Raw genomic sequence first — 13,579 nt, forward strand, 5'->3', positions numbered from 1 at the left:
ACATTTGAACCAGATCATGGTTAGCATTAGAGTGTTTTGCTGGCCTTTTCTGCAGGGGTTTCCAGGTGGAACCCCAGCCTCAGCCAAAACTGGGGGTAAATCCCACTGAAACAAGGGAATGAGGCAGGCTCTGTATGGGCAGCTGGGGCCCCAAACCCACCAACATCTCCCAGGACCCAGAAGAGATGAAGATGCTATGAAGATGCTGCCTGGGGTTACTAAGCCATCTGTCAAAGACACAAGATTTTACAAAAGGATACACGAAAAACTCTCAATGGGCTTGAATTTATAATTAAACTTCAGTTCAGCATTTCAGTTGTACATGTTAATGATTGAGGGGCACAAGCATAAATATTTGGACAGCTTTCTAAGCTCCATGGCTTGTTGGCATGTTTGTATTTTGTGCTTATGACTGTTATGACTCAAAAAATCAGATGTACAAGATCTGTTCACTAGAAGAAAGCTAAATAGTCAAGAAATGGGCCTTTGTAACTACTCCTCTACCCTGACAGCATCGCAGTTACTGCCAGTGGTAAGAAAAAAGACTGAATCACATTTGGATTTCTCACTCCAACCTGAGGAAAAAAAAAAATAAATCTAGAAACAATATAGGAAAATTCAGCCAACTGCAAACCTCTCAGAGATATTGATAACCTAGAAAAAAATTCTGAGAGAAAAAAATTAATCCAAATTTGTGAAAGATCAGGCAGCTGAAATTTCTACAAGATGAGTCAGTCCTGGCACACACACACACAGACACACACTTGCAGAAGATTTGTAAATAGAGGCTAATTTCAGCTGAAACTCAGCAGTGACAAGCACTTCTATAGATGACGATTTGGAATCTACATACCAGCAAAAGTAAATCAAGTGGGTGAAAGGGTTCTGAGACCACATAAAACAGTGCCTCTGTTTGCACTGAAAGCAGCCTGCGTTGGAGTTAGAACAGCCTCTCGTCTTTGACTTCAGTGTGTGTGCAATGGATGTGAGAAAGTTTGCAGACATTATAAATTCAACAGGATGAGGGAAGAGCAGAGCTCAGAGCCTGTAAAACCTATGAACTGCTCAAGATTTCATCTGCAGAGAGAGCAGGTATAATCTTTATTCTGTTGAAATAAACAACAAAATGCTTGGATGCCTCATAAAGTCAAGACTTCAGCGCAGCAGCTTCCTGAATCTCGAAGTTCTGTCTTTTCTATAGAATTTATAGAGTCATAGTTCACAGGTGCTTCTTTTTTCCCCACAAAACAGTGATCTTCCATTGTCTGACTCTCCTACAGTACTTTGAGGAAAAAAGCAATCTGCTGTTTATTCTAGGTAAACACAGAGATTTCCAAAACATTGGTTTCTGCCCTATCCCACAACATATTGAGCTTTCAGCAAAACACAGGTCCAGGTCAAAAGTTTGACTGTCAGCTAAATTAAGTGTGAAGGATCTCACATTAGTTCTGGACAGAAGGTTACTGTGTGTCAGAGTGGCGTGACACTGTCTACTTTGTGCTTCTCAGAGGGGGCTGGAACTTTGCTTTCCACACAACACCCCAAGTATTTGAATACAGCAAGCAATGAACCAGATGGCTCCTAACTCTCTCCAACAGCTTTTCTCTCCTGTATTCTGTTTCCCTAGAGTTTAAGCTTTTATCAGGATGAAATTATTTCTATCGGGAAAAGAGATCACTACTTCACACACAAGAGATACTTTAATGACAAGATCTATCTCTCCCACTGAAATCTCTTCAGAGTCCTTACAAATTTCTGCTTCCTAAAAGAGACCTTATACCTCTCACATGAAAACCTGATCACCTAGGTGGGATATCTCACCACCTGAAAACACAGCAGTCAAAATGGGACCACTGAAATGTGATCATGGGATGAACTTGGGCCAGGCCTTCCCAGGGCAAGAAGAAAGCGTTATCTGAGCAGGTCACACAATCAGCATCTTCACATCCCTCAGGGAAGCAGAGCAGGTTGATCAGGGTGGCCCTCAAGGAGATGCTCCTCATACATTTGCTTTATCTTGTGCTTGTGACATTAAACTCTCTTGCCCAGACTCAGTGCCTGCAGTTCCAGATGGACAGAGAAAGATAAACATACACCACACAACATAGAAGAAAGGAACTACTGACTGCTACCTTCCCTGAAAATGACCATTTCTGTGAAAAAGGGAACTGCCATCTGTGAGAACTGGTGAAGTACTCAGACCTATATGAAATTATTTTCCTTGCAGGAAAGACAATTAACTGGCCAAGTGTATAATAAGATCTGGCACTCAGCCATGAAGAGTTACAGGCTGTTGTTAATTATGGAGGTTCAACTCTTAAAGCCATGTGACCTGGAAGAACAAACGTGTGTACCTACAGCTTTTACAGCCCCTGTTCTTCACTGTGAAATGCTGTTAGCCATAGCAGAATTGAAAGCTCGTGATCAACTCTTTAGAATGAGAATTGTAGGTTGGGTAGTGGTTTTGGGAAACACTGACTTGTTTTTAGGATATATGTCAGGATTTCTTTACGACATTCCTTACAATAACTCAACCATTAAATGAAACCCCACTCTTCTCATTGCTTGAGATGTTCATCTGCCTAGGATTTCATCTTCTCCATTCTAGACAGCCTTATCACAGTTAAAACGAAAAAATTAGAGTTTACCATCTACTTATTTGCATGCTCATACAGTTATAAGTAACAACTCTCAGCACCGTGCCATCAATTTTTTTGCTATCCAAATTGCAAAAGGGGTGCTTAAAAAGCACTCAGTACTGGTTTACACACCCTTGGTAGTCCAGCAAGATCCATGCTATGAGCAAAGGAGGCAGATGCAGAGGACAATTCCCACAGGGAGCTTTTGACTGACCACTGGCCCTCAGGGGTGCACATAAGGGGGAGGTGACATGAGCCAGACGTGCATCACAGCTAAAAATGACTTCAGCATTCATCTGTGGCAGTAAGCAAATACTGAGTGCCTTTGAGAGCTCCCAACAAAAATACAATTCCTAAAGCATACTAATATGAAACACTGAAGAAAGGGTTCCATACCTTAAATTCCTCCAAGATTTTGTAATTTTTCCCATGATATTCACAAAAGTTTTTCACTTCTTTGCATTCTGGACAGCATCCATTGTGTTCCACTTTTGTGCACTTTGGGTGGATTTTAGGGCATTCTGGTTGATCACAAACAGGTCCATCCTCAGTACAGACACAGGGACAGTTGGAATGTCCTGGGAAAAAACGTTCTCCCAATTTGTACACAAAGCCACTGTCATCCACACAGCCCTTCCCCCGGTAATCATCAAAGATCAGATTGTCATTACTGGAGGTCTGGTCCCCTTCATCAGCGGGGTAGTCTTCATGATTGATGGCAGCTGGAGTGACCAAACCAGGCAGCACAAACAGAAGTATCCAGGCTTCATGGATATGAAGAGCCATCCCCCTCCTCAGCTTCTCCATGGGACCTCAAAGCCAGATACAAACAGCTGCTTCCATAGGGAGACCAGTGTGGTCTGAAAACAAACAGTTTCAAGTGAGAAAAAACTCAAAATTCAAGGAATATTGACTTATAAAACTCATTGTTTCAACCAGTACCGAAGAATAAAGCAAAGTTTTTTACTATCACTGTTTCATTTGAATTAAACCTTTTCTTAGTCATTGGCAAAGAGAACAAAGCATGTGAAATACCTAAAATTAGACACACATGCCTGGAAGCATATGACCATAAAACACCTCTGAAGGAATGGTGGTTCACAGAATCATCTAATTTTTACTTTCCTCATTTTTGCAGTTGAGTTTTTGGATGCACCAGAAATTAAACCAGCTGCCTGAAATCGCATGGTGGGCAGCTCGGAGGGTTTTGAAGCCAAGTTTAAGAATGGTCTAAACCTCCTGTGGGGGCCACTGTCCCTTGGTGCTACGTTTGGAGCACAGCCCACTTCATTAAACCCAGGTGGGAAACCTGAGCTGAAAAGGGAGTCAAACATAATCTGTGGTCAGATCTGTGTCTGATCTGAAAGATGGTGCTGGGTTAAACTTGGGCTGTGAGAGGTGGAATATTACAGAATGTTATTTACAGCATTTCTGAAGAGGGACTTTCTGGGCTACCAACACAGCCCAGTCTGCAGTCTGTACGTTTAACCCTGCCAGAGGCAAAGACGCAATTCACCTTCTCCATTATTCAGCATTTCAGTAATTCCCAGCAAAAACCGCGGAGTGCAGGGCGTTAAATGCCTGCATAATGCATGGAGCCGCTGAAACGTGTCGGCCTGATTAAGCTGGAGCCTTTCTAAAACTTCGGGAGCGATGCAGCACGGCCCGACCTGCGGTGAGCTGCGCTCAAGTGCTGGAGTGAGCACGGAGTCCGGCAGGGAGAGGGGCTTTGAGTGACCCCCGGGAGAGTCGGCGACAGGAGAAGGTTCCATGCCGGTGTCTTGGGAACACATCTGGCTGCCCACAGTGCCACATCACTGCCACCAACCTGTCCACAAACCAGCCCGCAGCCAGTGCAACCCTGGCAGCAAACTGGTTTCTGATCCCTCTTAAAAAAGCTGGGCAAAGTATTACAGGAAACTTTTAACTGAGATGAAATATCAGCATTACATGGACTGCAGAACTACGGAGGCAGATGCTGGCACAAACCAAAACAAGAAGGACTGTTGGGGTGTGTGTGTCATCATCCCTTCTTTTCCTCCATTCCCAGAGCATGCACACACAGGCACACGGAGTCTACACAAACATGCATAAACCTACACACACGGGCAAACACGTACTCCCCCCATCCCTCGGGGTGACACTTTTATATACTGGCATTTTGGCGGACTGCAGATGTTCAGCAATTAATTCTCCCTTAATTGATACAAAAAAGGAGCAGCAGGAGGAGAAAGCTTTAATCCCAGAGAAGCAGCTAAAGGATCCTGTTGACCAAGCAGTTTTTCCGAAGCCACAACAGAGGGAGACACCGGATATTACACAAGATTTATCAAATTCGAAAAGATATCTTCTTAATTGAAGTACTGGCTGTGTTTCCATCGCAAGGACTATGCACCCTCTTGTTACTCCTATCAGCAATATCTACTGTAACATGCTGTTTGGAAATCCAGCGATTCATGCAGATACGACTGCTTTACATATCTACAGAGCAGAGAATCTCCCCACCTAACGCTACAGGTAGGTTGCAACACTGCAGATTTGTGGGCATTTAGGGGAAAAAAAAAAAAAAAGAGCAGCAAACAGAGTCATTCATATCTGAGGAAATGTGAAATGCTTGTGAGAATCTGCTGGAGTTTTGTGAGGAAGCTCTCAAAACAAATGCGTGTGTATACATATATGTATATAAAAGTTCTCCCCAGATATTTTGCTACAGCAGCTGAGATGTCCCACAGCAACTCACAGGCACTCGGCTCGATCCTGGAAATCAGACAGACTGCAGACGTCTTGCACGGACACATTTCAACAAGTAAACAAATGCTGCTTGGCTCAGAATTAGTTTACAGCTTGAACTTTCTCATCATTTCTCACCCTGAGAGAGGCCAAGATCGTAGGTAAATCTCTGAAACGTTTCCACCCGCCTTCCCTCACCCCAAGTAAATAATTAACACCTACCTGATCAGGCTGGATGTGAAAGCTGAGAGGGGTCACAGGCCAACATGGACTGAAAGGTTAGAAACAGATTAGTGAAAGCAGTTCATCCTAATCACGTTTTCGGCGTTGACTCACGGACAATCCCTTTTCCTCCACCTCCCATCGCAAAACGGGAGCGCGGCAGCCCAGCAACCACAACATGAGAACTGAGCTTTAACCCGGCGCCGACGATTCAGAGGGAGCAGGATTCAGGCGGTCCGGAGGCTGCGATGCCGCGGAGAAACCCCGGTGCCAGCAGCAGAGTCATCGCGGCGAACTTGGGCTGCATCTCCTCAGGTCTCGGGGCGGGCGGGGGAGAGAAAACAACCCATCCCTGTCCCCTCCCTGTGCCCGGCGGATCTCCTGCGGCTCCAGCTTCGCCTCGGCGGGGGAAGGGGGGGAGCGATCGAGGGTTAGGCGGGAGGCAGGCGGGGGAGGGCGGGCGCAGGAGCCCCGCGCCCGGCGGGCGGGCAGCCCCCGCGCCCCTCCGGGGACTCCCCGGCCCGGGCGCCGGCCATGCCCGCGCCGCGCAGCTCCGCGCTCCCTGCCTGCCCTTATTAGGATTGATTTTGGTATTTTGGTTTTAGGGGGATGGTGGTTAAAAAAAAAAAAAAAAAAAAAAAAAAAAAAAGAAGAAGAAGAAGAGAGAAGGGCCGGGGGGGCAAAACCCAAAAAATAATACAGGGGCGGGGCGCCCCCGCCCCGGCCGCTGCTCCGCCTGCCGCCGGCTGGGGCGACGGCTCTGCTCAGAACTGCCGGTCCCCCTCAGATCCACCGGCTCCGGTCAGATCCACCGGCTAGAGCTCTCGTCAGGCCGGCTCTCTTCGATGCACCGGCTGCAGCTCCCTTCAGCTCGGTTCCCCTCAGATGCACCGGCTGCAGCTCCCTTCAGCCCGGTTCCCCTCAGATCCACAGTCTGCAGCTCCATTCAGCCCGGTTCCCCTTAGACGCACCGGCTGGAGCTCTCTTCAGCCCGGTTCCCCTCAGCCCAGCCCCTCGGCCCCGCTGCCCCCTCAGATGCACCGGCTGGGGCTCCCCTCAGCCCGGCTGCCCTCGTATCCTCGGGCTGGGGGTTCTCTCAGCCCCTCCGCGCTCTCCAGCTCCGGCTCATCGCCGCTGCCCCGGCGGTGTCCGGGAAAACATCCCCCATGGCCGCATTGTGAAAACTTCGCCTCATCTTCCCACAGGCGGCTGCGCCGGGGAAGGGGCGCCCCGGCTCCTGTGGCTCGTGCTGCGCTACATTAAAAATCAATCTCCTTGCAATTCGGCTGCGCCGGCATTAGGCGTCATTGTAAAGCTGTTTCTCCAGAAGCCACCAAAAGAGAGATTCTTGGTGTTGGAGAAAACACGGTGACAGCAGGAAGAGGGAGAAATAGAGGGGTTTATTTGGATAAAATGCTAAATAATGCTCCGTTTGGGCGAACATGCCCCGAATAGCGCAAACACGAGCTGTGAAGCTATAAAGCCGCAGTGCTGTTGTCAGACCGCTCTCGTGGAAGGCGATGAGGGCCACGTGTGTCACGGTGCCCAGGTCCAGAGGCAAACCCTGCCATCGGCACCCGCGGACAGCAGGGAATCCTGGCTGTGGAAGCGCACGCAGCGCACCTCGACCCCGGGGCCACGCAGGACGGAGAGCTGGCCCACGGCCAGGGACAGCACCTTCACGGAGCCCTCGCTGCTGGCCACAGCCACCAGGTCACCTGAAACACACGGCAAAGGCATCATCGAGGTTGGCAAAGGATACACAAGAGAGCGGTGCGGGAAGTTTTGAGATGTTGGCTTTAAAGAGACTCGCGTGTACTCCTGTTTTCTGAGATAAATTAACAGAAAGTTGGACGGATCAATAACAATGAGATTGGATTTTGGAGTGATCAGGCCAGTCTGGAGACCTCATGTTCTCCTCACAAGGAGCCTGGCTACTTTGACAGAATCACAGAATCTGCTGTGTTGGAAGGGACGCACAAGGATCATGGAGTCCGACTCCTGATCCTGCATAGGACACCACAAGGGTCACAACATGTGCCCAAGGGTGTTGTCCAAACCTTTCTTGAACTCTGTCAAGTTCGGTGCTGTGACCATCCCTGGCACTGTTCCAGTGCCCAACCACCCTCTGGGGGAAGAACCTTTCCCTAATATCCAACCTAAAGCTCCTCTGACACAGCTTCAGGCCATTGCCACAGGTCCTGTCACTGGTCCCCACAGAGCAGAGATCAGTGTCTGCCCCTCACAAGGAAGTTACAAACCCTGGTGAGTCCCCCCTCAGTCTCCTCCAGCTGAACAGACCAAGTGCCCTAAGTCACTCCTCACACACCACTCAAGGCCCATCAACATCTTTGTTGCCCTTTGGATGCTCTCTGATAGCTTGATAATTTTTTTTTTTTTAATGTTACAGTGACCAAAACTGCACACAATACTCAAGGTGGGGCTTCCCCAGTGCAGACCAGAGCAGGACAATCATATCCATTATATTTGAACACAATTATTCAGGGACAGATTTTGAAACACAGACTGAGCACCAGAGGAGTAGATTCTTCCCTAATACCTGGAGGTATCAACATCAGACCATGCTTTTGACACTGCTTTTCTTGTACCACTCTAAGACATGAGGATATGAGTTTTCAGCTGAATTTCCAGAAGGTCAGGCATCTAACTGTACTGAGTGCTTGCTCCCTTATATCCTTATGGAAAAAATTATATTTAAATCCTTAATATAGAACAGGGTTTAACAGTAGAAAAAATAAACTAAGACCTAAAAAAGCTTCTAAGGAGTTCTCAGTTTCCATGTGCTTTTTTGCAAATCGAATGGACTCAGTTTTCAACACTTTTAAGGAAGCAGAATGTGTTTATTATCTTCCTGCTTAAATAAAAGCCCAGGTAATAGCTGGTAAGTGATATGTTTGAAGCGCCTCTTACTTACCCAGCCTCCAGGTAAATATTCTATTCTCCTTTAGAAATTAACTATAATAATCATGAGTTTCACGTACCAAAAAAAAAAAAAAGTCAATACATTAATTTCAAATCTGATGTGGCCCTAAGAACAATGGGATCACTGTAGTGTCAATCGTGATCTTGGTCAAACACCTTTTTTTATTTAGAGCAAGTTCAATACACCCTCTGAGTGATTACAGCTTTTCTTATGTATTGAGATTTTCTCTCTGAAAGCAAAGACATCACCAGCAGAAGAATAATTGAAATTGACACTAACCAAGTCCATCTGGCACCAAGGTCATAATTTTTGGGAAGATTATGAAAAACAGGAGATATTTTTCTATTTTTAGTAACTCAGGTTATTCACCAAATAGCCAATGGGAACATACTGTCCAACAGATGTGAGCACGGAGGAATTCATCCCAGTTTTAACACTTTGGGGCCCTGGGTGTGCCTTTGGGATGTGCAGTTTATCCAGGGAATGTATCATTCCTCTGTTCAAACTAGGTCATAACAATGATGCTGTCTGTTCTGCTCATGACGATCTGATGGCTTCATTTTGCCATTTATCAAAAGAAACACGTAGCCTCAAACAGCTTACAAATGCACTGAGAATATTTAACCACAACTTATGCTTAGTGTGGTCATGGATATTTGTGCAAGAATGGGAACTAGCAAGTAGAGCTAACCATGATAAATATGCCCTATTTGCAAACCTTTACAACTACCCAGCTTCTTCATCTAGAACAAAGCCTGACACAGCAAAGATCTGTAGGATGGATTAGAGTGTCCAAAGCAGCAGATGTGAATATTTATTATAAACTCTCCTCCAGCAAGTCTTTGCTGACAGAAGCATTGCATATGGATTGCGCTTGCAGCGAGACTCTCCAGGCTGGATGACTTCTCCAGGAGCCAAACAAATGCCATTTTGCCTGCAGCCCTGACACCACAACAGCTGGGCAGGGGGGTAATGTCACTTCCAGCTTCTCAAAACCACTAATGAACCCACTTGTTACAGAGAGGGACAGGCAGGAAAAAAAGTCTGGACAGCTGCAGTCCACTTCCAGAAAGCAAGGGCAGGACAGAATGACAACTGAGAAAAAGCTTCGGCTCATCCACTCCCTGGGTTGAGCAGGTCAGGGGCAGGCCCCAACCCTGCATTTTTCTGCATGCTTTGCTAGGTAAGTCACATGCCTGAAGCAAAACCATAGCAGTCATCCTGTCAGACCATGCCAGTATTCTGACAGTCCTGGGAAATGACAAAGCCAAGAGGAAAGTAGAGAGGGTCAGTAAAACCAGCCAGCTAGGAGGTGCAGTAGCACCCCACACTGCCTCCATCACTAGCACTCACTGGGGAAAGGATGGAGGTGCACTTGGCAGGCCTGGTGAAGAATGATTCATTTCAGGAGTTTCCCCCTGGATGTGTTACTATCACTGACCATGACACAGCCACCTCCTGGCTCAGTAGCAGCAGGATGCACAGGCAGATGCATGCGAGGGGGAATGCACAAAATGACAACATCCCATTTCCCTCACCCTTAATGTCAACACTGATCTACGGGCTCATAACAATTTGCTCATTATAATGTAAATTTACTCCCTCCTTCCTTCCGAAAGGAGATGTTTCATTTTGGGAAGAGGGAACAAATTGTGTTTTATTGCTCTTTCAAAATTTTTTCCAATTAGGAAAGCAAACAAAAACTACTACATAATTGTGATGTAACACTGTATTTTAATGAAGAATACTTACTTGTCACTAACAAAAGCACTTTGATATAACACCGGAGGAAGATAAAAGCCTGAACAGGAGTTGTTCTTCATACCTTTGACCCAGCTGTCAGGTGGGGCTGGTCTATGCAAACTCACTGAACTGAGCAGTTAGGCTGATTTGCATTGAAATGAGTAGATTCTGCTTAGAAGATGCAAAGTCTCCAAGACTCTGACCTCTAGATCTCCAGCTCACAAGGCTTCCAGAACCTGCTCTGGATCTGTGGGTGAACTTGGCAACATGGGGAGATAAAGTGAAGCTTTGCTCTGGCTGGCCCCATGCCAATCCTGAGCTCAGCATTCTTCTTCAACCTGACAGACAAGGAGTGATGACAAAGGACATTGCCACCACAAGGAGACCCTACAGCAGCAGCCTTTGTACTAGTCACAGCTGATTTGCTGTTGCCCATTGCTAACACAAGTACTAATTTTTCTGATGTACCCCTATTATGTCCTTAGAATAACATAAGCTCTGACCATCTGGACACTTGCTTCAGGAGGGATGCAGTGAGTTGGAAAAGGTAAAGAAAGGTAGCAAAGCCAGTTAAAGGTACAAACAACTTCTGTGCAAGGAATCCTTGAGGGGATGACAGTTTAGCCAAGAAAAAACTCTGTGCATTAAATTGTACTTGGCTGATGGTGCTTACTCCACGTGTAAACCTCAGGCTTCAGTCCTTCCTTGGGGATCCACAGAGAAACATGGAGCCAAGCCAGACCCAGGTCACCCCCCAAGGGATGGTGAAACACAGGCTTTCCATGAAAAATGTCTTTATCCCACCTCAGCTGGGAGCTGCGGGGCAGCCAGGATCTGGAATCTGTGGACAGTCACCTTTCTGCTTGGACCAGACTGAATTTACTCTGGGGAATCACTGCAATTTCAGCACTGGAGTTAAGTACTGCTGTAGGTTTCCAGTCCCAGTGTCCTACAGGGAAAAGCTCTGTTCTTGTCTCCAGACTGGCAATGCTCTTTGTTTTAGGCATTGATTAATTACAATGCAGTGCTGTTGTTTGGGTTGGAAATACATTTGTACTTAAAACAATAAAAATAATCCACGCCCTTCTAGAAGAACTATTCCTGCTACTAAAACTGTATATTTACATTGTTTTGAGACAAGAGCTGAACCCTAAAATAATTTAGTGCCTCAGAGACGATAATGTTTTAGCAATTTTTTTTCTTTTTTATTTTTACTTTTAGCATGCATACCCCACTCTGGAAAAGGGGGTTAAAATTAATTAATTATGTTGTATGCAAATCTGTTCTTGTACATTTTCCAAATGTACATGAAGTTATGGGTTTGATAAAGACCGTAGCCATAAAGTGCCAAAAGCAGGAATCTGGCAAAAATCCCACCAAATTTGCTGGAGTGTCCATACTGACCTAAACATGTGAGCTTAAAAGCAAAGTTACTGCATTCAGTGAGGCTCAGTTGTGTTAGATATAAGTAAGCAACCTGCTTTTTCTCATCTGCAAGGAACTTTGCATACCTATGAAAAGGAATCCTAAGAAACCAAAGCCCCTCCTGTGAATACAGTATGAAATCCATCTCCTAATTTGAACTGGTGGATAAATTTAAAATAGTGCAGGCGTGTTGAAGCAATCTAATTTGTTACTGCATTTCTTCAGAAGACAGAACTAGACAAGATTAATTTGCTGGGTTGATGGTTCCAAATTACTTGGGGTAAAAGGAACAAAACCTGTACTTGTCAAAAGACAGTTTGACAATTTATATTTCATAAGAGCCTAACAGAAATCACAGCCATGATTGCTGTCTTCCTTGTACAATGAAATTTTGAGTGAAACCTTGCCAGGACCACACTACATGCTGCTTTACATGTCCAAACAGATGCAAACTGTGACAGTTTTGGAGCAAAGCATCACCACTCCTCACTGGTGTGCCTTTTCATATGCCCATTAAAGCATTTAACTTTTCTTTGGGCAAATTAATTTATTAATTCTGTAACATCCCATTATCAAATACTCTGAAAAGTTCTGTTTTAGCCTGCCAGTACTTCATGTTTCTGGAGCAGTCAAGCAGCTTCAATGCTAATAAAATAGTGTCGTAACAAAAGTCACAAACTCCACAGCCCCCCAGGCACATCAGGCTGAGACATTCTTCCTGATAACTGGCACTGTTTGCTCGCTCCCAGGAACATTTCCCATAGACTCAGCAGCTCAGGTGAAGTCTTCTGCTCAAAAATGGGGCAGAATAAGGACAGTGACAGATCAAAATGTCTCCTCTCTGCTCCAGCAGCTCCTCTTCTCAGAGACAACAGAGAAGTCGAGGAGCAGGATTTGGGCAGATGTTCCTAGTAGAAGTACAGCAGTTACTTTAGACTTCCTTGCAAATAATTCTGATGTGATAACTTCCCCAGTTTAAAAATTACTTGCACTGCCTAACTGTAAGCAAAGCATCCACCTTCAAAGACAAACCCAGCTATTTCTGGGTTTAAATGAAAAATAAAAAATCTTGCGTGGATTGAAGAAATTCTGTTTATCATAACTGCATACAGAAGCCTGAGACCATTCCTGATGGCAGAGATGAAATAACATATCAAAGCAAGAAAGCAAGAAAAGCTTTGATCGATAGGGAAATGGTTTTTATACACATCAGAACCAATTTAAAGAATTCTCTAGGATCAATTTAGATAGACAGAAATGCTTCTCAGCATTTATTACCTGTGGAGGGAATATTGATCCTATCCATTGATTTCTCCTGTGCATGTAGAGCAGCAGCTGGTTCTGTTTGTGTGGGTTTTTTCCCAAAGAAAGATGACCCAAAGTGGAAGGTATCAAGAAACTACTTATATTTTAAGGACTTACACTAATGGTTCAACCAATGTCATTACTCAGAACTTTTAAACTCTGTTCAAGAATAGTCAGAATGTATTTTAGCTTAATTTTGGCACATGATTGTTAGTCAATGGAATATATTCTAAGATAAGTGGGTTTTTTTGAACCTTACTTACCAAGGGCTTTCACTTACATTACACATTGCATCAGACATATTTTCTTTCCCGCTCCCTTTTTAAAAGGAATGTCACTTCATGGTAATGTTACAAATTGCACAGCCCTAAAGGATTATATTCCCTCTGAATTCAGGTCTTTTGTCATTATTGGTGCTGCAACCATTTGCATCTTCATCAGGATCCCTCAGCCTGGAATTGGGCACCTCTCAAGTGAGGTGTGAAAGGTAAAAATACCCAGTCCTTCCCTTTACTAATCTGGCTAACAGTTAATGTGCTTGCCTACATAAAAGTAAATGGAATATTTACAA

At 45.1% G+C, this 13,579-nt stretch overlaps 2 protein-coding genes across 5 annotated transcripts in view; both read right to left on the reverse strand.

Moving 5' to 3' along the window:
- VWC2L (von Willebrand factor C domain containing 2 like) overlaps positions 1-6,051 on the reverse strand; it is a 46,460-nt gene extending 40,409 nt beyond the window's left edge. For both annotated transcript variants that reach the window (XM_041460224.1, XM_041460225.1), the window contains exons 1-2: positions 5,592-6,051; positions 3,036-3,499 (exon numbers count right to left, since the gene is read on the reverse strand). In XM_041460224.1, coding sequence (XP_041316158.1) covers positions 3,036-3,446 — 411 coding nt within the window. In that variant the 5' untranslated portion in view covers positions 3,447-3,499; positions 5,592-6,051. The remainder of the gene's footprint in view (positions 1-3,035; positions 3,500-5,591) is intronic.
- Positions 6,052-6,781: 730 nt separating this feature from the next.
- SPAG16 (sperm associated antigen 16) overlaps positions 6,782-13,579 on the reverse strand; it is a 370,003-nt gene continuing 363,205 nt past the window's right edge. For all 3 annotated transcript variants that reach the window (XM_041460215.1, XM_041460214.1, XM_041460213.1), the window contains one exon: positions 6,782-7,309. In XM_041460215.1, the coding sequence (XP_041316149.1) occupies positions 7,128-7,309 (182 nt within the window). In that variant the 3' untranslated portion in view covers positions 6,782-7,127. The remainder of the gene's footprint in view (positions 7,310-13,579) is intronic.

Source organism: Pyrgilauda ruficollis, unplaced genomic scaffold (genome assembly GCF_017590135.1).
Source record: "Pyrgilauda ruficollis isolate IOZ18807 unplaced genomic scaffold, ASM1759013v1 scaffold140, whole genome shotgun sequence".
Classification (NCBI taxonomy): Eukaryota; Metazoa; Chordata; class Aves; order Passeriformes; family Passeridae; genus Pyrgilauda; species Pyrgilauda ruficollis.